General features: G+C 44.9%; 1 protein-coding gene across 1 annotated transcript in view; it reads right to left on the bottom strand.

Moving 5' to 3' along the window:
- Positions 1-9,239, bottom strand: part of sgpl1 (sphingosine-1-phosphate lyase 1) — a 78,706-nt gene extending 69,467 nt beyond the window's left edge. The window contains exon 1 of the mRNA XM_068020411.1: positions 9,071-9,239. Within this exon, the coding sequence (XP_067876512.1) occupies positions 9,071-9,082 (12 nt within the window). The 5' untranslated portion in view covers positions 9,083-9,239. The remainder of the gene's footprint in view (positions 1-9,070) is intronic.
- Between the last annotated feature and the right edge of the window lie 14,313 nt (positions 9,240-23,552).

The following is a 23,552-nucleotide window of genomic DNA, read 5'->3' as shown; positions in this document are numbered from 1 at the left end:
GCTTCTGATTTTCTCAGTCTGTGGTTTCTTCTACTGACCCAGGCACATGCTTCCAACACTGAAAAAAGCCAAACCCAGCAAAACAGTGCATTGCACAAGCTGGGCCCAAGACCAACATCACAAGTTTTGGAAAGGCACTGACAGATTACATCATGTGCATTGAAGTTACCACAGGAAGTGTTTTTTTTATCAAAACTATCCAGTGAAGACAGTAACCTGATAACACATGACAAAAAAAGAGCTTGAGAAATTCTGTACGCCACTGTTAACCTTCACAATTCTCCCCCAAAAAGAATTACAGGCATCTTTCCCAAGGGTGCTAGCCTATAAAGTCTGCAAGAAAGATCTCTACAAGACTATGTAAAGTCATTTTGTTAGAGAGTAACATTGAGAAATAGTGAGGAAAATCCATTTTACACAAAATAATTACTTATCATGGAACCATACAGCTGGGAAGGCCATTCAGCCCCTCATACTCATGGCGGCTCTGAAAAACTATACAATTAGTCTCACTCCCCTGCTCTTTCCCCACATTCCTGCAAATTTTTCCTTTTCAAGTATATCGCCCCAGTTCTCTTTTGAAGGTTCAGGCAGCTCATTCCAGATCAGAACAACAAGCTGTGTATAAAAGTTTCTCCCTGCTGGTTCCATCGCTAATCACCTCAAATCTGTGTCCTCTGGTTACCGACCCTCCTGTCAGTGGAACAGTTTCTCATATATTTACTTTTTCAAAACCCTTCATAATATTGAACACCATGGATTCTATCTTTGACTATTTTTGTAGTTTTATAATAAACTAAAATTGAAAGACTGTGAAACAGATGGAGATGTGTCTATAAAGAGATCATGTGCAGTCTGCTTCTTGGCCTAGTAACGCTTACATTTAGATTCCTTTCATGCCCCCGACCGGCAACATCGTTTCCCTTTAATGCCTTACTACCCAGAACATATTTCGCAGGACGACAGATATCTTGAGAGGGACTGATACGGGAAACAGGTAAACGGTAATGGAATGCAGATGCCCATGGAGTATTGCAGCAAGAAACAACTGTAAATGAGGTAAAATCACAGTCATCGGTTGAGAATGGAAGCATTTGGAAGGACTTGAGTTCAGCTGGCAGTAACGGATTATTCTTCTGTGCCAGCTTCAAGTGTTGGCTGTCGGTACTTATCACATCTAATCTTTTAAAAAAACTGCAGACGTTTGCAATGGTGTGTTTTGAACTTATACAGGCAGAGGACTGGATTAGATCACCCTTCAATTTTCTCAACTGAAGCGAATATGATCTAGGGTCAGGGTCTGGGAATTCTACAGCGGGTGATTCACCTCCTGACTCCTCAAATCCTGTCCATCATCTACAAGACACAAGTTAGGGATATGCCACACTTGCCTGGATGTGTTCGGCTCCAACAGACTCAAGCAGCTCAACATCATCCAGGACAAAGCAGCCCGCTTGATCGGCATCCCATCCACCACCTTAAATGACCAGATAATCTGGTTTTTTTTGAGGTGTTGGTTTATTCCCATGTCAGGATGGTGTGTGGCTTGGAGGGCAACTTGCGGGTGATGGTGTTCCCATGCATCTGCTGCCCTTGTCCTTCTAGATGGTACAGGTCGCAAGTTTAGGAGCTGCTGTCGCAGGAACCTTGGCAAGTTGCTGCAGTGCATCTTGTAGATGGTGCACACCACTACCACTGTGCAACAGTCGCAGAACAAGGAAATGTTTCATGACTGGCCTCTACACCATTGCATTATGCAAAGATAAAAACTGAAACTGCCTCGCTTCCTTACCTTTGGCAATGTGACCCAATAGCCTCCTAAATCTCACCATCCAGTAAAGACTTTAACTTTAGAAAAACACAATGGAACAATATCATAGATTCTCACAGCATAGAAGAAGGCCATTCAACCCATCATGGCTGTGTGAGCTCTTTGAAAGAACTATCCAATTAGTCCCAATCCCCTGTTCCTATAGCCCGACAACTATATATCCAAATTCCTATTTCCCAGCAATGGTCAAAAGAAACAGGGAGGAAAACAGAGAAGCAAGAAAATAAACACTTTCTTGCAATTAACTGAACAAGTTACTGAAACCAGGTCCAGCTACATAGCACCTACTACCGCACCTGGAGTACTGTGTACAGTTTTGGTCTCCTTATCTAAGGAAGGATATACTTGCCATGGAGAAAGTGCAATAGAGGTTCACCAGACTAATCCCTGGGATGGCGGGATTGTCTTTTGAGGAGAGACTGCAGAAACTGGGACTGTATTCTCTGGAATTTCAAAGAATGAAAGGTGATCTCACTGAAACTTACAAAATTCTTACAGGGCGTGACAGGGTAGATGTGGATAGGATGTTTCCTCTGGCTGCTGAGTCTGGAACCAAAGGTAATGGTCTCAATAAGGGGCAGGCCATTAAGACGGAGATGAGGGGAAATTTCTTTAATCAGAGGATGGTGAATCTGTGGAAGTCTCTACCTCAGAGGGCTGTGGAAGCTCAATCATTGAGCATGTTCAAGACAGAAATCAATAGATTTCTGGATACTAATGACATGAAGGGATATGGGGATAGTGGGGGAAAATGGCATAGAGGTAGATGATCAACCATAATGTTTAAATGGTGGAGCAGGCTCGATGGGCCGAATGGCCTACTCCAGTTCCTGTTTCCTATGATAATCAGATCTTTATTTCAAAAACAGTTGCACACGTTGCTCAAGCAGGTGATGAAATGTGAACCCTAATCTCGTAAAACTTGCTAAAGTGCAAAGCATCTTTGAGCAACATCATGTCCATTTCACAGATGCATAAAATTAAAGTAAGATAACATTGCACCAACTTGCATTGAGACAGCAGCTTTAATAGGGAAAACATCCCAAGGCATTTCACAGGAGCATTAGCACACAAACATCACCAATGACAAAGTGATGAAAATCAGGGGTGCTCAAGAAGCCAAAATTGGAAGTGCATAAAGATCTCAGAGGGCTGTGGGGCTGGAGGAGATTAGAGACAGGGAGAGGTGAGGACCATAGAGGGATCTGAAAACAAGAATGAGAATTTTAAATTCAAGGCATTACCAAATCCGCAATCAATGCAAGTCAGCGAGAGCAGGGGCGATGAGTGAACGGGACTTGAATTGAGTTAGGATACAGGCAGTAGAGTTTTAAACGAGCTGAGTTTGTGGAGAGTGAAAGGTGGGAGGCCAGCCAGGAGACCACTGAAGGTAACAAAGGCTTTATCATGAATGCACTGCGTCACTTTGAGCTGTGTCCTTTGCCATACACTAGGTATAGGGCTACTTCAGGGAAAGTAAGAAGCAGGAACAAAGATCACTGTAGAGTGATGGATTTACAAGAATAATATTTAATTATACAAGTTTCCCAAGATTCGGAAGCAGAGATTTAAGCCAGCTCCTCTGGAAACAGTTAGCGGCCTGCAAGATTGGTTTACCGAGAGCAGAGAATCCCGGGGGGATGGATCACACCTCATGCTCAGAAGCCAACAGCAGAGTCTCAAGGAAGGCAAACAACATGAGAGCGGTGCCAAAAGTTCAGCAGAACAGCTGAGACACGGAGTTACCATGAGGAAGGGTTAGGGTTAACCCTAACGCAGAATGGCTGAGTCCCAGAGTTACCGTGAGAAAGGGATAGAGAGAAGGAATGACATGGCCAAGTACTAAACCCTCAAGTTTTTGACTGCAAGAAACAAAATAGTTACAATTATTTCTTTTCAAAAGTGCATCTTGTTAAAAATAACCTTAAACATCTTGTTTGAAAGTAGCAAAGTGGAAATCCTACAAACACTTTGAAAAGACTCATTCCCACATACATAAATGCAATTTCAAGAGATGAAAATCACTTCATTCCCACAGTGTCAATCGGGGTTTGCTCAAAGTACCTAATTACACGCAAAGCAGGAAATGCTATTTAGGGGTTAAAACCAAGAGCTTCTGGACTCGGGTAAACCAGTAGTAATTAGTGGATCACACAAGACTGGCATTTTCCTTGGAAGTAATTGAAACCAGACACAATCTGGTAATGGTCTAAGCAATACTTCCTAGATACAGTCTAACAGTATTTTCCATCTGCATCTATGTGGTGCTGCATTATTAAATTCAAAACTTATCCCAGAAGAGGGGCATCTTCTCCAAACTGCTCAGGACTCGCCTTGGTTTCCCTTGGGAAAATCAACCAAGGCAACATGATGGCACAGTTGGAAAGGAGGGTCTCCGATCCTCAACATAAAGTCCCCTATTTCATTTATGCTGCTGAGTTGCATAGACTGGGTTTGTATTCCCTCAAGTATACAAGATTAGAGGGCGTTCTAAATAAGGTGTTTAAGATGATGAAAGGAGTTTGATATCTTCTCTCTGTCTAACCTATTTCCTCTGGTGGTGGTGGTGGGTGGTGGGTGGTTGGTGGGTGGTGGGTGCGTGGGGGGGGGGGAGGTCATCACTGCAAATTTAGAGTTCGGTTGCCCAGGCGTAACATCAGGAAGCACTTTGTCACACAAAGGATAGCGGAAATCTGGAACACTCTCCCCCAAAAAGTTGTTGAGACTGAGGGTTAATTGAACATGCCAAAACTGAGACTGATAGATTTCTGGTCTGTAAGGATAGTAAGGGTTAAGGAACCAAAGCAGATCATCACCACTCCCTCCTCCTTTATTAAGTCCCCTAAAACCTACCTCTTTGACAAAGCTTTTAGTCACCTATCCTAGGATCCCCTTATATGGCTCAGTGTCAAATGTTTTTAATAATGCTCCTGTGAAGTATCCTGGGATATTTTCCTATGTTATTTAAATACAAGTTGCTGTAAATGGATCAAGATACAGATCAGCCATGACCTAACTGAATGGCAGAACAGGTTCCAAAAGCTGAATAATCTCCTCCTATTCCTATGTTCTGAAAGCCAGCTACACTGCCAGAGACAAGCAATAAAAGTGAAGAGTCAAATGCTGACTGTTCATGTACATTTGATGTGAGCAGGCTCACCTTCAAACTAACAACTTGGCTGCTCACCAGATTTACATCTTTCATGAAGACATGCACATCACAGAGAGTGCAGGAAAGAAATTTAATACCTGACTTATTATCTGCAGCAAACAGCTTCTGTTCAAAGCACTCTGTTTTCTCTTGCCCCATTTCTCTTTGTATTCAGCACTATGTTCATATGACCTATCCCACAAGAAGGCTGACTCAAATCACATGGGATGAAGCCAACAATGAGACACATTTGGTGCACTGGTACATAAACTGCATCCTACAAGGGAAAAAACTTCAAGTATTTCACAACCAATGAACCACTTTTGAATATAGTCACAATGGTTTTGTAAACAAAGAAAACCAATTTACGTGCAGTAGGGCACTACAAACAGCAAATATTAAATCAGCTGTCTAAGAAGGCAGCTCACCAGCACCTTCTCTTGTGCAAATAGGGTTGGACAATATATGCCAGCAGCACTCGCATCCTGTGAGAGGACACTTGGTTACCAACTGAGAAAAGCTCTTCCACTGGGTGCATTCCTTATATCAGTAAAGTCCCTTGAGCAACTAGACCCAGCCGCCCACAGCTGTGTTGCCACTGCTCGGGGTGGGGGTGGGGGTGGGGGTGGGGGTGGGGGTGGGGGTGGGGGGGGTGTACAATTTGGGAGTAAAAGGTACAAGTTGGCAGCAGTGGAATGGGGGAAATGGGAGAAGATGAGTGATCCACGGGATGCTTGTTGGGATCATGCTGCACACGATTGTGAGGGTGAGTGAGTGATTGTGAGAGTGAGTGAGTGATTGTGAGAGTGAGTGAGTGATTGTGAGTGAGAGTGATTGTGAGTGAGAGTGATTGTGAGTGAGAGTGATTGTGAGTGAGAGTGATTGTGAGTCAGAGTGATTGTGAGTGAGAGTGATTGTGAGTGAGAGTGATTGTGAGAGTGATTGTGAGTGAGAGTGATTGTGAGTGAGTGATTGTGAGTGAGAGTGATTGTGAGTGAGAGTGATTGTGAGTGAGAGTGATTGTGAGTGAGAGTGATTGTGAGTGAGAGTGATTGTGAGGGTGTGAGTGAGTGAGTGATTGTGAGGGTGTGAGTGAGTGAGTGATTGTGAGGGTGTGAGTGAGTGATTGTGAGGGTGTGAGTGAGTGATTGTGAGGGTGTGAGTGAGTGATTGTGAGGGTGTGAGTGAGTGATTGTGAGGGTGTGAGTGAGTGATTGTGAGGGTGTGAGTGAGTGATTGTGAGGGTGTGAGTGAGTGATTGTGAGGGTGTGAGTGAGTGATTGTGAGGGTGTGAGTGAGTGATTGTGAGGGTGTGAGTGAGTGATTGTGAGGGTGTGAGTGATTGTGAGGGTGCGAGTGAGTGATTGTGAGGGTGTGAGTGAGTGATTGTGAGGGTGTGAGTGAGGGATTGTGAGGGTGTGAGATAGTGATTGTGAGGGTGAGTGAGTGATTGTGAGGGTGAGTGAGTGATTGTGAGGGTGAGTGAGTGATTGTGAGGGTGAGTGAGTGATTGAAGGTGAGCGATTGTGAGGGTGTGAGTGAGCGATTGTGAGGGTGGGTGAGCGATTGTGAGGGTGTGAGTGAGCGATTGTGAGGGTGTGAGTGAGCGATTGTGAGGGTGTGAGTGAGCGATTGTGAGGGTGAGTGAGCGATTGTGAGGGTGAGTGAGCGATTGTGAGGGTGTGAGTGAGCGATTGTGAGGGTGAGTGAGCGATTGAGGGTGAGTGAGTGATTGTGAGGGTGTGTGAGTGATTGTGAGGGTGAGTGATTGTGTGTGTGTGAGTGATTGTGGGTGAGTGAGTGATTGAGGGTGAGTGAGTGATTGAGGGTGAGTGAGTGATTGAGGGTGAGTAAGTGATTGAGGGTGAGTGAGTGATTGTGTGTGTGAGTGATTGTGTGTGTGTGAGTGATTGTGGGTGAGTGAGTGATTGTGGGTGAGTGATTGAGGGTGAGTGAGTGATTGTGAGTGAGTGTTTGTGGGTGAGTAAGTGATTGAGAGTAAGTGATTGTGGGTGAGTGAGTGATTGTGGGTGAGTGATTGAGGGTGAGTGATTGAGGGTGAGTGAGTGATTGAGGGTGAGTGAGTGATTGAGGGTGGGTGAGTGAGTGATTGAGGGTGGGTGAGTGAGTGATTGAGGGTGGGTGAGTGAGTGATTGAGGGTGGGTGAGTGAGTGATTGAGGGTGCGTGAGTGATTGTGGGTGAGTGAGTGATTGTGGGTGAGTGAGTGATTGTGGGTGAGTGAGTGATTGTGGGTGAGTGAGTGATTGAGGGTGAGTGAGTGATTGAGGGTGAGTGAGTGATTGAGGGTGAGTGAGTGATTGTGGGTGAGTGAGTGATTGTGGGTGAGTGAGTGATTGTGGGTGAGTGAGTGATTGTGGGTGAGTGAGTGATTGTGGGTGAGTGAGTGATTGTGGGTGAGTGAGTGATTGAGGGTGAGTGAGTGATTGAGGGTGAGTGAGTGATTGTGGGTGAGTGAGTGATTGTGGGTGAGTGAGTGATTGTGGGTGAGTGAGTGATTGTGGGTGAGTGAGTGATTGTGGGTGAGTGAGTGATTGAGGGTGAGTGAGTGATTGAGGGTGAGTGAGTGATTGTGGGTGTGAGTGAGTGATTGTGGGTGAGTGAGTGATTGTGGGTGAGTGAGTGATTGAGGGTGAGTGAGTGATTGTGGGTGATTGAGGGTGAGTGAGTGATTGAGGGTGAGTGAGTGATTGTGGGTGAGTGAGTGATTGTGAGTGAGTGATTGTGGGTGAGTGAGTGATTGAGGGTGAGTGAGTGATTGTGGGTGAGTGAGTGATTGTGAGTGAGTGATTGTGGGTGAGTGAGTGATTGAGGGTGAGTGAGTGATTGTGGGTGAGTGAGTGATTGTGAGTGAGTGATTGTGGGTGAGTGATTGTGGGTGAGTGAGTGATTGAGGGTGAGTGAGTGATTGAGGGTGAGTGAGTGATTGTGGGTGAGTGAGTGATTGTGGGTGAGTGAGTGATTGAGGGTGAGTGAGTGATTGTGGGTGAGTGAGTGATTGTGAGTGAGTGATTGTGGGTGAGTGATTGTGGGTGAGTGAGTGATTGTGAGTGAGTGATTGTGGGTGAGTGATTGTGGGTGAGTGAGTGATTGTGAGTGAGTGATTGTGGGTGAGTGATTGTGGGTGAGTGATTGTGGGTGAGTGAGTGATTGTGAGTGAGTGATTGTGGGTGAGTGAGTGATTGTGAGTGAGTGATTGTGGGTGAGTGATTGTGGGTGAGTGATTGTGGGTGAGTGAGTGATTGTGGGTGAGTGATTGTGGGTGAGTGATTGTGGGTGAGTGAGTGATTGAGGGTGAGTGAGTGATTGTGGGTGATTGAGGGTGAGTGAGTGATTGAGGGTGAGTGAGTGATTGTGGGTGAGTGAGTGATTGTGAGTGAGTGATTGTGGGTGAGTGAGTGATTGAGGGTGAGTGAGTGATTGAGGGTGAGTGAGTGATTGTGGGTGAGTGAGTGATTGTGAGTGAGTGATTGTGGGTGAGTGATTGTGGGTGAGTGAGTGATTGTGAGTGAGTGATTGTGGGTGAGTGATTGTGGGTGAGTGAGTGATTGTGGGTGAGTGATTGTGGGTGAGTGATTGTGGGTGAGTGAGTGATTGAGGGTGAGTGAGTGATTGTGGGTGATTGAGGGTGAGTGAGTGATTGAGGGTGAGTGAGTGATTGTGGGTGAGTGAGTGATTGTGAGTGAGTGATTGTGGGTGAGTGAGTGATTGAGGGTGAGTGAGTGATTGAGGGTGAGTGAGTGATTGTGGGTGAGTGAGTGATTGTGAGTGAGTGATTGTGGGTGAGTGAGTGATTGAGGGTGAGTGAGTGATTGTGGGTGAGTGAGTGAGTGATTGTGAGTGAGTGATTGTGGGTGAGTGAGTGATTGAGGGTGAGTGAGTGATTGTGGGTGAGTGAGTGATTGTGGGTGAGTGAGTGATTGAGGGTGAGTGAGTGATTGTGGGTGAGTGAGTGATTGAGGGTGAGTGATTGAGGGTGAGTGAGTGAGACAGGGGGAAGGTTGGCCGTTACCGGGAGACCCGGGCCATCTCCAGCCATTGTCACCCTAACTCCGCCCGCTCTCTTACCCGCATCTCCATGTCGCTGTCGCTGCCGCTGCCGCTGCCGCCGCCTCGCTCTCTCCCTCTCCGCTCCGCCACACTCTCACTGACTGACTCTGATTCTCACGGCAACCCAACTCCCAGCAGGAGCGGCGCCTCTCCCTCCCGGCAGCTGAACTCCGAACACAGCGACACCAGCCGCACTGGAGGAGCCCAGAGCCTCGGCGCCTCCCCCGTCCCGGCGGCTGAACTCCGAACACAGCAACACCAGCCGCACTGGAGGAGCCCAGAGCCTCGGCGCCTCCCCCGTCCCGGCGGCTGAACTCCGAACACAGCGACACCAGCCGCACTGGAGGAGCCCAGAGCCTCGGCGCCTCCCCCGTCCCGGCGGCTGAACTCCGAACACAGCGACACCAGCCGCAGTGGAGGAGCCCAGAGCCTCGGCGCCTCCCCTTCCCGGCGGCTGCACTCCGAACACAGCGACACCAGCCGCACTGGAGGAGCCCAGAGCCTCAGCACCACCCAGAAACCCAGGAGCTTCCCTGCCACCCAGTGGCAGCTTGGCTCAGTCGCAGGTACATTTCCTCTGAATCTGACCTGGACTAGAATCAGAGAATAGTACCGCACAAAAAGAGACCAATCCTTCAACAAAAATGTCTCTATTTTCAGCAATACTTTTAGCTTGTATTGTCTCTCCTCATTCTTCTCACCAAAATGTATCACCTCATACTCAAAGAATAGGGAATTCTACCTCTCTCTTGACCAGCATCCCTCAACTACAACATCTGTTTTCATCTCCCTTTGTTCACCACTTAAACAGATGGTCTCTGTCACACAGGCCATGCTAAGCACTCAGGACCAAGGACTTCCTGATACATTAGGTTTAAGTTGTTTCTTTGATTGCCAAGACAAGTTAACTAATCACTTATTGTCACAGAGAGATACAGCACTGAAACAGGCCCTTGGGCCCACCGAGTCTGTGCTGACCATCAACCACCATTTATACTAATCCTACATTAGTCCCATACTCCCTACCACATCCCCTCAATTCTCCTACCACCTACTTACACAAGGGGCAATTTACAATGGCCAATTTACCTATCAACCTGCCAGTCTTTGGGAGGAAACAAGAGCATCTGGCAGAAACCCACGCAGTCACAGGGAGAACTTGCAAACTCCGCACAGGCAGTACCCAGCATTGAACCCGGGTCGCTGGAGCTGTGAGGCTGCGGTGCTAACCACTGCGCCACTGTAGTCAGTGTTTCAGGAAGCAAATTCAATGCCTAGGTAATATTGTCCTTTTTTTAAACTTGTGTGAATACACTTCTTTAAAAATAGATGGGTTGATAGAATGAGATGAAATAAGGTGGGAAAAGGCTTGTGTGGCACATAAATACCAGTGGGGCTGAATTTCCTGTTTCTGGACTGTAAATTTTATATTTTAAAAAATCTGCCATTTAATCAGATTCAACTTAAATGTAATTCTTTTCCAAGTCCTTTCTACATTGAAACTGTAACAAAATCTTGAAATATGACACTTTGTTGTCGCTCCAAGAGTTGTAATGCACTGCATCATAATTTGCCTTCATTGTAATTCTGACCACTGCAATGCAACATCATGTGACACATTAAAGACTCTCTGCTTCTGTCGAATAGATGGTCTGCAATTGACAATCTGCAGTGGTGTGGTGGTAATGTCACTGGACTAGTAATCCAGAGGCCCAGGCTAATGCTCTGAGGACATGGGTTCGAATCCCACCACGGCAGATGGTGACATTTGAATTCAATTAATAAATCTGGAATTAAAAGCTAGTTTAATGGTGACCATGAAACCATTGTCAATTGTTGTAAAAACCCATCTGGTTCACGAATGTCCTTTTGGGAAGGAAATCTGCCGTCCTTACCTGGTCTGGCCTACATGTGACTCCAGACCCACAGCAATGTGGTTGACTCTTAAATGCCCTGTGAAATGGCCTAGCGAGCCACTCAGTTGTATCAATAGTAGATGCATGGGAACACCACCACCTGCAAGTTCCCCTCCAAGCCACACACCATCCTGACTTGGAACTATATCGCTGTTCCTTCACAGTTGTTGAGCCAAAACTCCCTCACAGCACTGGAGGTGTACCTACACCCCAAGGACTGCAGCGGTTCAAGAAGGCAGCTCACCACCGCCTGCGCAAGGGCAATTAGGGATGGGCAATGAATGAATAATAATAAAACATTAACACAGCATGTCGCTTAGGGAAAGGTAGTGAGGGAAGCATTCAGCAAATGGAACTTCAGAATGCTGACTTTCTGGATACATATTTCAGCAGCTGTGTGGTGAGATAGAGGCAGAAGTGGGCAACATTCTATAAGTAGGATTTGATACTCTATTCCAGGTCAAACGGAAAACACCAACTCATGGTTAGGCCGAACTGGGCAGCCAGTAAGGTTGTTGGACTCAGAAACAGAGGTACAGTCAGAGCCGAGCAAACTGATGGCTTCAGCCTTATCAACAGGGAACTGCAGCAAGATCATTTGGCTCACCCAATTCCAGATGTGGGAAAGGGTCGTGCAGAATAGCCATAGAGTCGAAGGCAAACCCAGTGTAACCCACTGACAGTACCACAATAAAAAGAAAAAGGCTTGCATTTATATAGCGCCTTTCATGACCCCACAACAGGCCAAAGTGCTTTACAGCCAATGAAGTACTTTTGGAGTATAGTCACTGTTGTAATGTAGGAAACAGGGCAGCCAATTTGCACACAGCAAGCTTCCACAAACAGCAATGAGATAATAATCGGACAATGTGTTTTAATGATGTTGATTGTATGATAAATACAGAACACATATAGAGCTCCTGTTCTTCCTCAAATAGTGCCATGAGATCTTTTATATCCATCTCAGAGGGCAGAGGGGGCCTCGGTTTCACATTTCATCCAAAAGACAGCACCTCTGACAGTGAAGTAATCCCTCAGTACTGTACGTGAGTGTCAGCCTAGATTTTGTGCTCAAGTCTCTGGAGTGGGACTTACTCCGACAATCTTCTGACCTCAAGGTGAGAGGGCACAGCTCCATTTGAAGAAGCAGGGGAGGTCTCCCTAGGGAGCTGGCCAATATTTATCTCTCAAGTATCATCATAAAAACAGGTTATCAGGTCATTTGCCACTTTGCTGTTTGTGGGATCTTGCTGTGCTCCAATTACTTGCCGCTTAACCGACATCGCAACAGTGAGAAAACTTCAAAAGTTCTTCATTGGCTGTGAATTGCTTTGGGACATCTTGAGGTCATGAGAGCCACGTTAGAAGTTTCCACTTGCAGAGGCCATAAATATAAGATAACCAATAATAAATCCAATAAGAATTCAGAAGAAACTTCTTTTCTCAGTGAGTAGTCCAAATGTTTCACTCTCACATTGAAGAACTGGAACCTGTCATAGCCGCTAAGCGCATTGCACTGTTGAACTACAAGAAAGCCCCCAGCGAGTTAACATCCGTAGCACTTAAAGCAGCCAGAAGCACTGCACAAAGAACAGCCAGGCGCTGTGCAAATAACTACTGGCAACACCTATGCAGTCATATTCAGCTGGCCTCAGACACAGGAAACATCAGAGGAATGTATGATGGCATTAAGAGAGCTTTTGGGCCAACCATCAAGAAGATCGCCCCCCTCAAGTCTAAATCAGGGGACACAATCACTGACCAACACAAGTAAATGGACCGCTGGGTGGAGCACTACCTAGAACTGTACTCCAGGGAAAATGTTGTCACTGAGACCGCCCTCAATGCAGCCCAGACTCTGCCAGTCATGGATGAGCTGGACGAACAGCCAACAAAATCGGAACTCAGTGATGCCGTTGATTCTCTAGCCAGCAGAAAAGCCCCTGGGAAGGACGGCATTACCCCTGAAATAATCAAGAGTGCCAAGCCTGCTATACTTTCAGCACTGTACGAACTGCTTTGCCTGTGCTGGGATGAGGGAGCAGAACCACAGGACATGCGCGATGCCAATATCATCACCCTCTGTAAGAACAAGGGTGACCGCAGTGACTGCAACAATTACCATGGAATCTCCCTGCTCAGCATAGTGGGGAAAGCCTTCGCTCATGTTGTTTTAAACAGACTCCAGAAGCTGGCTGAGCGTGTCTACCCTGAGGCACAGTGTGGATTTCGAGCAGAGAGATCCACCATTGACATGCTGTTCTCCCTTCACCAGCTACAGGAGAAATGCCGCAAATAACAGATGCCCCTCTACGTTGCTTTCATTGATCTCACCAAAGCCTTTGACCTCGTCAGCAGACGTGGTCTCTTCAGACTACTAGAAAAGATCGGATGTCCACCAAAGCTACTAAGTATCATCACCTCATTCCATGACAATATGAAAGGCACAATTCAGCATAGCGGTGCCTCACCAGACCCCTTTCCTATCCTGAGTGGTGTGAAACAGGGCTGTGTTCTTGCACCTACACTGTTTGGGATCTTCTTCTCCCTGCTGCTCTCACATGCATTTAAGTCCTCAGAAGAAGGAATTTTCCTCCACACAAGATCAGGTGGCAGGTTGTTCAACCTTGCCCGTCTAAAAGCGAAGACCAAAGTACGGAAAGTCTTCATCAGGGAACTCCTCTTTGCTGACGATGCTGCATTAACATCTCACACTGAAGAGTGTCTGCAGAGTCTCATCGACAGGATTGCGGCTGCCTGCACCGAATTTGGTCTAACCATCAGCCTCAAGAAAATGAACATCATGGGGCAGGACGTCAGAAATGCTCCATCCATCAATATCGGCGACCACACTCTGGAAGTGGTTCAAGAGTTCACCTACCTAGGCTCAACTATCACCAGTAACCTGTCTCTCGATGCAGAAATCAACAAGCGCATGGGAAAGACTTCCTCTGCTATGTCCAGACTGGCCAAGAGAGTGTGGGAAAATGGCGCACTGACACAGAACACCAAAAGTCCGAGTGTATCAAGCCTGTGTCCTCAGTACCTTGCTCTACGGCAGCAAGGCCTGGACAACGTACATCAGCCAAGAGCGACGTCTCAGTTCATTCCATCTTCGCTGCCTCCGGAGAATCCTTGGCATCAGGTGGCAGGACCGTACTACCAACACAGAAGTCCTGGAGACAGAAGCGCAAGGGGAGAGCCAACTGTGTAACAGCCCCGACAACCAATTTTATCTGCAGCACCTGTGGAAGAGTCTGTCACTCTAGAATTGGCCTTTATAGCCACTCCAGGCGCTGCTTCACAAACCACTGACCACCTCCAGGCGCTTACCCATTGTCTCTCAAGACAAGGAGGCCAAAGAAGAAGAATAGTCCAAATGTGGAACTCGCTACCACAGGGAGCAATTGAGGTGGATAGCATAGATATAGATACATTTAAGGGGAAGCTGGATAAGTACATTAGGGAGAAAGGATATGGTGATAGGGTGAGTTGAAGTAGGATGGGATGAGGCTCGTGTGGAGCGTAAATACTGGCATAGACCATTTGGGCCGAATGGCCTGTTTCTGTGATGTAAATTCTGGTGGAAAGGTGAACTACAAGATTTCTCCAGCAGGTGGCAGAACGTCATTACTTTGGAAACTAAGGATCTCCAAAAAATGTTATGTAAATTCTTGGGCATCAGTGTTTTCACATGTCCAGCTTCACCTTCCTCTGTAATCACATTCCCCCGTTGATATTTCCACCCTGGGGTTGTTCTCCATCCACCATCTGTGGAAACAGTGAATCATTGGCAACTTATAAACCCCATAAATATGAGTCTTTACTGCTTCTGAAAGAAAGTAACTCAGGCACTTAGTATATTTGGAACTGCAATAAGATCACGGGATTGGTTAAAATCATGAACAAAAGGATTTCATATCAACATTGAACACTGCCGTTGTGATATCATACGTCACAGAAGGAGTCCATTCAGCCCACCGCGCCTGTACTGGCTGTTCCAATTAGCCCCATTCCCCTGCTCCTTTCCCACAGCCCTGAAAGTATTTCCTATTGCCTGCTTCAGCTTCATCCCATATGCATATAAAATGGGATACTTGTCCTAAAAAGTTCCCATTGCACACCAGAGGCCAGAATAACTTCTGAGTGTCAACTTTACTACTGCATGGCTAATCAGCACCCTCACCACTGGACCCAATGTGCACCTTCTCCGCAGATTGCACTGTGGTCTGGAGCAGACACAGGGGTGATCAAAAGATTTCCTGAATGCCCTGTGAATGAGGTATATTATTTTCTGCATTATCTTCTACTTATACATTTTCAGACTTTGGTAATGTTAAGAAATGGTTTGACATGGTTTTGGAAAATTTTGGTTAGGAGAAACAAATATCTGAAGAAATGAGAATATTCCATGTTACATTATGAATTTTAGAAGATGAAAATGTTGAATGTGATTCTGAAATATGTTCATGGAACTGCGTCCCCTTCTCAATGCTGCCTTTCATCCATAGTTCATTTATCTTAATACCAGGACAGCTATTATCTGCGTTGCAGTAAGTGGCCATCAGTTATGAACTGCCCAGATACAGTCTCCTTGTTCTTAATTTCTTCAACTAAATGATAATGTTTCAATGGAAATTCCTTATTTCATTGTTTTCTAGCATATGAGCAGGTTGGTAATTCAAATGACTTGGACCAGGGAAGAAGCATTTTGATTTGTGGTTCTGTTCAATTGTTTGCAGGCAAGTCATATATCAAGTTTAAATAAACATTTACAAGGTACCCACTATAGTTCAGTGGGTAACACTCTTACTTTTAAGTCAGGAAAGTTTGTGGTTCAAATCCCACTCTAGAAACTCAAGTGTATATTTTTAGCTGATACTCCCAATAGAGTGGTGCACTATCAGAGGGTCTACCTTTGGATGAGATAATAAATCGAGACCCTTTCTGCCCTCTGAGGTGGATGTAAAAGATCCCCTGGTACTATTTCAAAGGAGAGCAGGGGAGTTCTCCCTGATGTCTTGGTCAACATTTACTTCTCAAACAATATCACTTGAACCAGATTGCTGTTTGCTGTGAATAAAATTGGTTGCTGAGATTCCCACATTATAAGACTGCATTTCCCTGACTGTGAAGCACTTTGGGATGTCCTGAGGTTGTAAAAAGGTGCTATATAAATGTATAAATCTTTCTTGCCAGATGTATCAAGCCATGGATGTAAATAGACTTTGATGTTCCAGTGTTGGATTTATCCATCAATGAGGCAACAGAACTAGGACCAGTCTTTTTCCCCAAGTTCTGGAATTTGAACAGGACAAGCCAACAAATAAGGAATTTAAGTGCAAATGCAACTTTGTTGCCTTGACATGCCAGGAGCCGTAGGCCCCACATGGCACAAACATGCAAACATATGAACATATGAGGACCATGGTTAAGAAGAATAGAAGAAATAGGAGCAGAAGTAGTCCATTTGGCCCTTTGATGCTTCTCCACCATCCAATAAGATCACAGCTGATCTTCTACCTCAATTTCATTTTTTGCGCATTTCTCTTCATTCCCTTTAATGTCCAAACGCTCTCAGCTTCAGTCTGAGCATCCACAGCCTTCTAAAGAATAGAATTCCAAAGATTCACAACCCTTTAAGTGCAGAAATTTTTCTCATCACAGTCCTAAATGGCTGACCTTATCTTCCAAGACTATGACCCCTAGTTCTAAACTCTCAAACCGGGAGAAACAGTCTCTCAACACATACCCTGTCAAGCCCCCTCAACGTTTTGCATACCTCAGGGTTTAGGGAGTGAGCTGGGATCCACGATAGTTGTGTGTTTTGAGCGAGAGTGTGAGATCCCTGCTCGGCAAAGCTCAGCATTGGTATCTCCAATGAAATCACAGGCAAGCAACCTACAAAATGTTCAGTCCAGGCGAGGTCTGAGACTGACTTTGTATTTACAGCATTTGTGAACTTTTAGATTCAAGGCAGAGGGAAGTGAGTAAACCTTTCGAGTTAGTTTTCTGGAACTTCCTTTAAATCAGTATTGCCCAATAGAAGTCGCTGACTAGCCCCAGGTGTAGCTATGGCAACACTGATTTCGGCACATGCACTAGTTTTCGTAGAAAATACCTTCCCCACAATACAGGTAAATATGCTTCTCATGTGTATATTTACTAAACAAACATCTTCCACCATTCAGTAACCAAGGAAGTAAAAGGACTGACAATATTAACACTTGCACCCTCTGCTTTTCGTCTCATCATTTGATCAACAAACACAAAAAAGGTTAAAGTTCCCACACATACTGAGTGCAAATATGATTATTGAAATCACAGGCCGAACGATGGGCTTGATTACTCAATTTTTACTGACTAATCAAAAATGCAATGATCCAGATCTGCATTCCCAATTACCCACACGATTCCGCTAACACCTTGAATGACACTGCCTTAAGTGAAGGCAGGTTTGTAGTATATTTCAATGTTGGATCTTTGCCTTTTTGTAGGAACATCTGGAAGAAAGTGAACAAGGTGGGCATTGAGAGTACTAATGGACAGCATTTGAAAGAGGGATGGAAAGTCTGGCACTGTGCTTTCATCGACCATGCCCATCAGTCTCCTCGAAAGAATACTTTCTTCTCTTTATCTTTCATTAGAATTGCTGAGTAATTTGCTTTTATTCCAACTATCAGTGAACAACTAATCCCTGCCTATTTTAATCCACCATTGAACCACTTAAAGCCAACGTTGACTAGATTTTAGTGGGAACACACTGCTACAATAATACGCTTCTGTTTAATTTCAGTCTGTTTTGCAGTCATTGTCAGAGTCAATCTACCTTTTGGTGCCCACAATGTTCTGACTGTGACAACTGGATTAATTTCTACAAAAGTGCATAAAGACAAACGTTATGTTCTTTCCTTTGAAGTTACTTCCTCAGGTATTTTGCTAAGACTTTTGAGTACATTTTATTTTGAGTTCAGTAATTCCGAAATCCCACCTTTCTACAAAGCTGACAAAAAAAAAGAATGAAGTCTTTTCATATAAACTGTGCTGTCTGTTCAGAAGTGTCTACAGTGGCATTCCCATAACATTGGAACGTAGGTACGGGTTTAAATAAACAAAAGCTGTCTGACTTCACAGAGCCAGCCAGCACAGAATTGCTTTTCAGGTGTCGGTCGTGGCTCAGTGGGTATCACTCTCACCTCGAAGTCAGAAGGTCACGCGTTTGAGCCTCAATCTAGGGACTTCAGCACAAAATCTAGGCTGTTACGTGCAGTGCAGTACTGAGGGAGTGCGGCACTGCCAGTGGTGCCTCTTTTGGATTAGACATTAAAATAGAAAATAGGAGTAGGCCCTTTGGGCCTGCTCCGCCATTCAAAAAGGATCATGGCTGATTGTCTAATTCAGTACCCTGTTCCCGCTTTCTCCCCATATCCCTTGATCTCTTTGGCCTTAAGAAATATATCTATCTCCTTCTTGAATATATTTAATGATTTGGCCTCCACTGTCTTCTGCGGTAGAGAATTCCACAGGTTCAGCACCTTCTGTGTGACTAGATTTCTCCTTATCTCGGTTCTAAATGACATACCCCGTATCCTGAGACTGTGACCCCTGGTTCTGGACTCCCCAGCCATCAGGAACATCCTCCCAGCATCTAGCCTGTCTAGTCCTGTCATATTCTATGAGATCCCCTCTCATTCTTCTAAACTCTAGTGAATATAGGCCTAGTCAACCCAATCTCTCCCCATATGTCAATCCTGCCATCCCAGGAATCAGCCGAGTAAATCTACTTTGCACTCCCTCCATGGCACAGTGGCGCAGTGGTTAGCACTGCAGCCTCACAGCTCCAGGGACCCGGGTTCGATTCTGGGTACTGCCTGTGTGGAGTTTGCAAGTTCTCCCTGTGTCTGCGTGGGTTTTTTCCGGGTGCTCCGGTTTCCTCCCACAAGCCAAAAGACTTGCAGGTTGGTAGGTAAATTGACCATTATAAATTGTCACTAGTATAGGTAGGTGGTAGGGAAATATAGGGACAGGTGGGGATGTTTGGTAGGAATATGGGATTAGTGTAGGATTAGTATAAATGGGTGGTTGATGGTCGGCACAGACTCGGTGGGCCGAAGGGCCTGTTTCAGTGCTGTATCTCTAATCTAATCTAAAAGAACATCCTTCCTCAGATAAGGAGACCAAAACTGCACACAATACCCCATCTGCCCTCTGAGGTGGATGTAAGAGATCCCATGACACTAACTTGTCACAGAGCAGGGGAGTTCTCCCCAATTTCTCATAGTATCATACAGCACAGAAGGAGGCCATTCAGCCCATCATGTCTGTGCCAGCTTTTTGAATGAGCTGTCCAATTGGTCCCGTTCCCCTATACTTTTTGTCCACAAGGAAAGATTTGCATTTATATAGTGCCTTTCACAACCATCAGAATCCCAAAGTGCTTTTTAGCCAATAGCCTTGCAAATTTCTCCTTTTCAAGTATATATCCAACTCCCTTTTGCAAGTTACTATTGAATCTGCTTTGATCCTCTTTTCAGATAGATCAGGATTCCAGACCACAGCAAGTCGGCGCAAAAACAAATTCTCCTCGTTTTCCCCCTGGATATTTTGGCTATTATCTTAAATCACAGGATGTGGGTGTCACCAGTAAGCCCAGCACTTATTGTCCATCCCTAATTGCCCTTGAGAGAGTGGTGGTGAGCCTCCTTCTTGAATGCAATGGAGTGACTTGCTGGGCCATTTCAGAGGTTAATTAAGAGTCAAACCACATCGCTGCGGGTCTAGGGTCACATACAGGGCATACTAGGTAAGGACAGTAGACTTCCATTCCTGAGGGACATTAGTGAACCAGCTCCAGGAGTTTTATGGGCCCCATTACTGAAACGAGCTCTTTTAATTCCAGATTATATTTAATTCGTTGAATTTAAATTCCCAGCTGGCATGGTGCAGTTTGAACTCATGTCTCTGGATTTGGAGACTAGACCTAGTCCAGTAACATAACCATCACGCTTGCGCACAGGTGGAGGTATTTTTTTGAAAGCTCTTGTGTTCAGACCTTGTGAAAGCGACTATGAGAGACAGGCCCGAAGTTGTTGTGTTGGATCTGGTTTAGAAAGCTGTAATTCCTAAATCCCACTTAAAATATTGACAGAAAGAGACAGGACCTCCTTCTGCTCTCTCCCTGCCGAACAGTATTTTAATTGTGGCGTCATCTTTAACCAATCACAGCCTTGCTTAAAAGTCATTTTGTCTTATGTGTCAAAAGTTCACCAACTTGTCTGCTCAGCATTACAATTAGGGAAGAGTGCAAGAAAAGCATTTATTTACGGTTTCTAAGTGATATTACTCCAAAATGAGATGAAGTGGGAGGAGGCTCGTGTGGAGCCGAATGGCCTGTTTCTCGGTTGTATATTTTTTAAATCAACTAGCAGGTTAAGACTGTCGTGAATTTCATTGCTTCATTTGAAAACACAGATGAGGTTTCAAATCTCATTGCACATTAGCGATGTTTCCCTGTCAGAATGTTAATACTACTTTCAGCTGCTGTTTTCATTGTAAGATCAGTTGCAGTCATCAGTGACACTGGAGAGTATTTTACCAACGCATTCTGTGACCAACTTGTCTTCAAGTGAAGAGGCGCTGGTAAACCATGAATGACAATTTGATTTGTTCAGATTTGATTCATCGTTGTTCCTGCCACTCTTTGGCTGTTTGCGTTTTCAATGCATTTTTAAGGCAAATGTTTGAATTAAACTGATCTTCATTCTTTCTAAATACCAGTTTTAGGTCAGAGGCAGTGTTGGGGAGCCCTGGCATTTCCGTGAAGCCCTGGATTTGGGACAGTTTTAGCTTCTGGATTCAATTTTGTTTGTAATCGGTTACAGCTGTCTCTGCCTGCCGATGATCATCTACAATGAGGCAGCAGGCATCTCCCTTCTGGTTTGAATGCAAAGAGGCAGGTTTGATTGTCGACTGGTGGAACGCACCAGCCAATCATCCGCCTGTTGCAGCAACACTGAGGTCCTGGCCTCAATTGAATAGGAAGAGAACATAGAAATATGGGATGGCCATTCAGCCTCTCAAGTCTGTCCTGCCGTTCAATGAGATCATAACTGATCTGTCTGGTTCTGTAAAGTCTCTTTCTACCTCTATTTCCTACCCCCACCCTATATCCAACTGAATGTCACCAAGTTTCCACAACTCCCCGCCCCAACTCTGCAGGGTCCCTCAGTATTGTCTCTCTCTTCTTACTCAACAAAGTCTCCATCCTTCTCTCTTTCCAACCCTCACTGCATTAATCAATTTGTTTCTCTTCTGTCCCCATTTTCCAGGTTGCAGCACTGCTAAAGTTAGTAATAAAAAGTCAAGAGTCTATCCAATAGAGATGGACTCCTGTGCACAGTTGTACATTGTAGGTGGATTGTTGGGAGTGTCAGGTTCAACACCTACACATGGGCATCTTGTGAGTTCACTTGGTTTCAATACATCTATCTCCAAACCTAGCTGAGTAAAATTGTTCTTTTAGAATGAATGGAAATTAGGAACACACTCTCCAACAGGCTGTGGATGTTGTGAGGGGGAGGGGGGGGGTCAGTTGAAATTTTCAAAATGGGATCAATAGATGCCCCCACGATATTCTCACAGACCTTTCCTTTTGTTGTTCTTCCCACTTTCCCCACTTTCACTTGCTCAAAACCTATTACATTTCTAACTTCTCCCAGTTCTGATGAAAGGTCACAGACCTGAAATGTTAACTCAGTTTCTCTCTCCACAGATGCTGTTTGACCTGATGACTATTTCCAGCATTTTCTGTTTCTGTATCAATACCACCTCTAGGCACTTACCCATTGTATCTTGAGACAAGGAGGCCAAAGAAGAAAAAAAGATTCTTGTTAGGTTAAAGGTATCAAGTGATATTGGTCAAAGACCATTAAATGGAGTTAAGGTGCAGATTAACGATGATCGAATTGAATAGTGGAACAGGCTTGAAGAGCTGAATGACCTCCTCCTTTTCCTATATTCCTTCCCCACATTGGGAGAAAAAGTTCAATTGTTTAGAAAGTAGTCGGACATCAGCTTAGAAAGGTGTAGCCTTGAATCCTATGTAGTGGTAACCCATTGGGTCTGAAGTGTGGACGGAAGGACATCAGAAAATCCAACTCATATGCAATAACATCCTAGAATAGAGTACCTCCATCAAAAGGTTGGTCATCATTGCCTTTGTGTAATGACCCAGATTTTGCAGTGGCAATTACAGTGAAACTGTCAGCATTCACCATCATTACTCCTCTGAAACTGACAGAAAGTTCGGGAGTCTACACATCTGCAGAATAACATGGAAACCCATAAGTTTCTGTTAGTGATTCTACTCTACTTCATAGGGTGCGCTGCTGAGATCCCGCAGACTGCTATCAATGGGAAATCTTTGAACTGACGAGAACCTCCATTTTTGCACTCTTAAAAACCCCTGAAAAAGTCACATTTTGTTGAATGAGGTGTAACCAGGTTTTCAATGGTGTTCTAACTCCATAATTACTGTTAAACACCATCACTGGCCCTGAAAAACTAATTTTATATTGGTGAAATGTCAAATTTCTTCACTATGATATAAAAAAGTCACATTTTTACATCATCAGGAGGCTTCTTAATCTATCTCTGCATGACTAAGGCATTTGCCTGTATCATTTTTGCTGCAGTAGTTTGATCAACTTTATTGCTTTCAGCTGCTGCAGCCCAAAGCTTCCCTCTTTGCAATTACTCTGTCATCGTAATATGCCCTGCCCCAATTCATGAAGGGTTCAAATTCCTTGTTGCTGACAAGGCAAACGTGTCACTGTTCACCAATTTCCCCCCAGGCCAATTCAATCTATCTACCACCTGAGCAAAATTTAGAGAATGTATTTGAGACCAGCAAGTTAGGATGATGGACAGCAGTGTAGTAATACGCATCCTGTTATAATATTATTTGACAAAGTGCATTTAGAGAATCCTCAGCAATCTGATGTAAGCTGCTCCATTCTGGGTGCTGCCTTATAGTGTTTACTAATACTGGTGTATCTACTGATTTACCACCAGGCTGACAACAACTCGAGTGTAAAACCAACTCTGGTGCTGCTCCACTGTGGAAAGGTCTGGCCATTTTGAGTTGGGTCAGGGGCCAGCCCACATCCTTCCTATCGATTGGTCAATATTCCAGAAATCCTAAATTGTGCCTCTCAATTGCAGCACACAAGAGAGACAGTTCTGTGTACTGATATAGGTAGAAGTGGTGTGTAAAGCTTTTCGACTTGTACTTCATAAAGACGGTATGAATTCATAACAAATGTTTGAGGTGCAGCTGCACAGATCTTCTCGTCCTTGTGCGGACCTACTGGTCTGGTTCAAATGCTGCAGACACTTTTCGTGCCGTTCCAATGATGACCACCCATATGGCTGCTGGTTCATTCACATTTCTGCAGTTGTCGTGGAGGAAAGATTCTGAAGCAAGGCTCTTTATCCATTCGACTGGTCTTGGGGCTTTTGAACTGTATTGCGTCCATAACAAGAACACAAATGCTGCTGACAGGAACAAATAAGAGTTTTTTTGA

Source organism: Heterodontus francisci, chromosome 42 (genome assembly GCF_036365525.1).
Source record: "Heterodontus francisci isolate sHetFra1 chromosome 42, sHetFra1.hap1, whole genome shotgun sequence".
Classification (NCBI taxonomy): domain Eukaryota; kingdom Metazoa; phylum Chordata; class Chondrichthyes; order Heterodontiformes; family Heterodontidae; genus Heterodontus; species Heterodontus francisci.
This window is presented reverse-complemented; position numbering and strand designations above follow the sequence as displayed.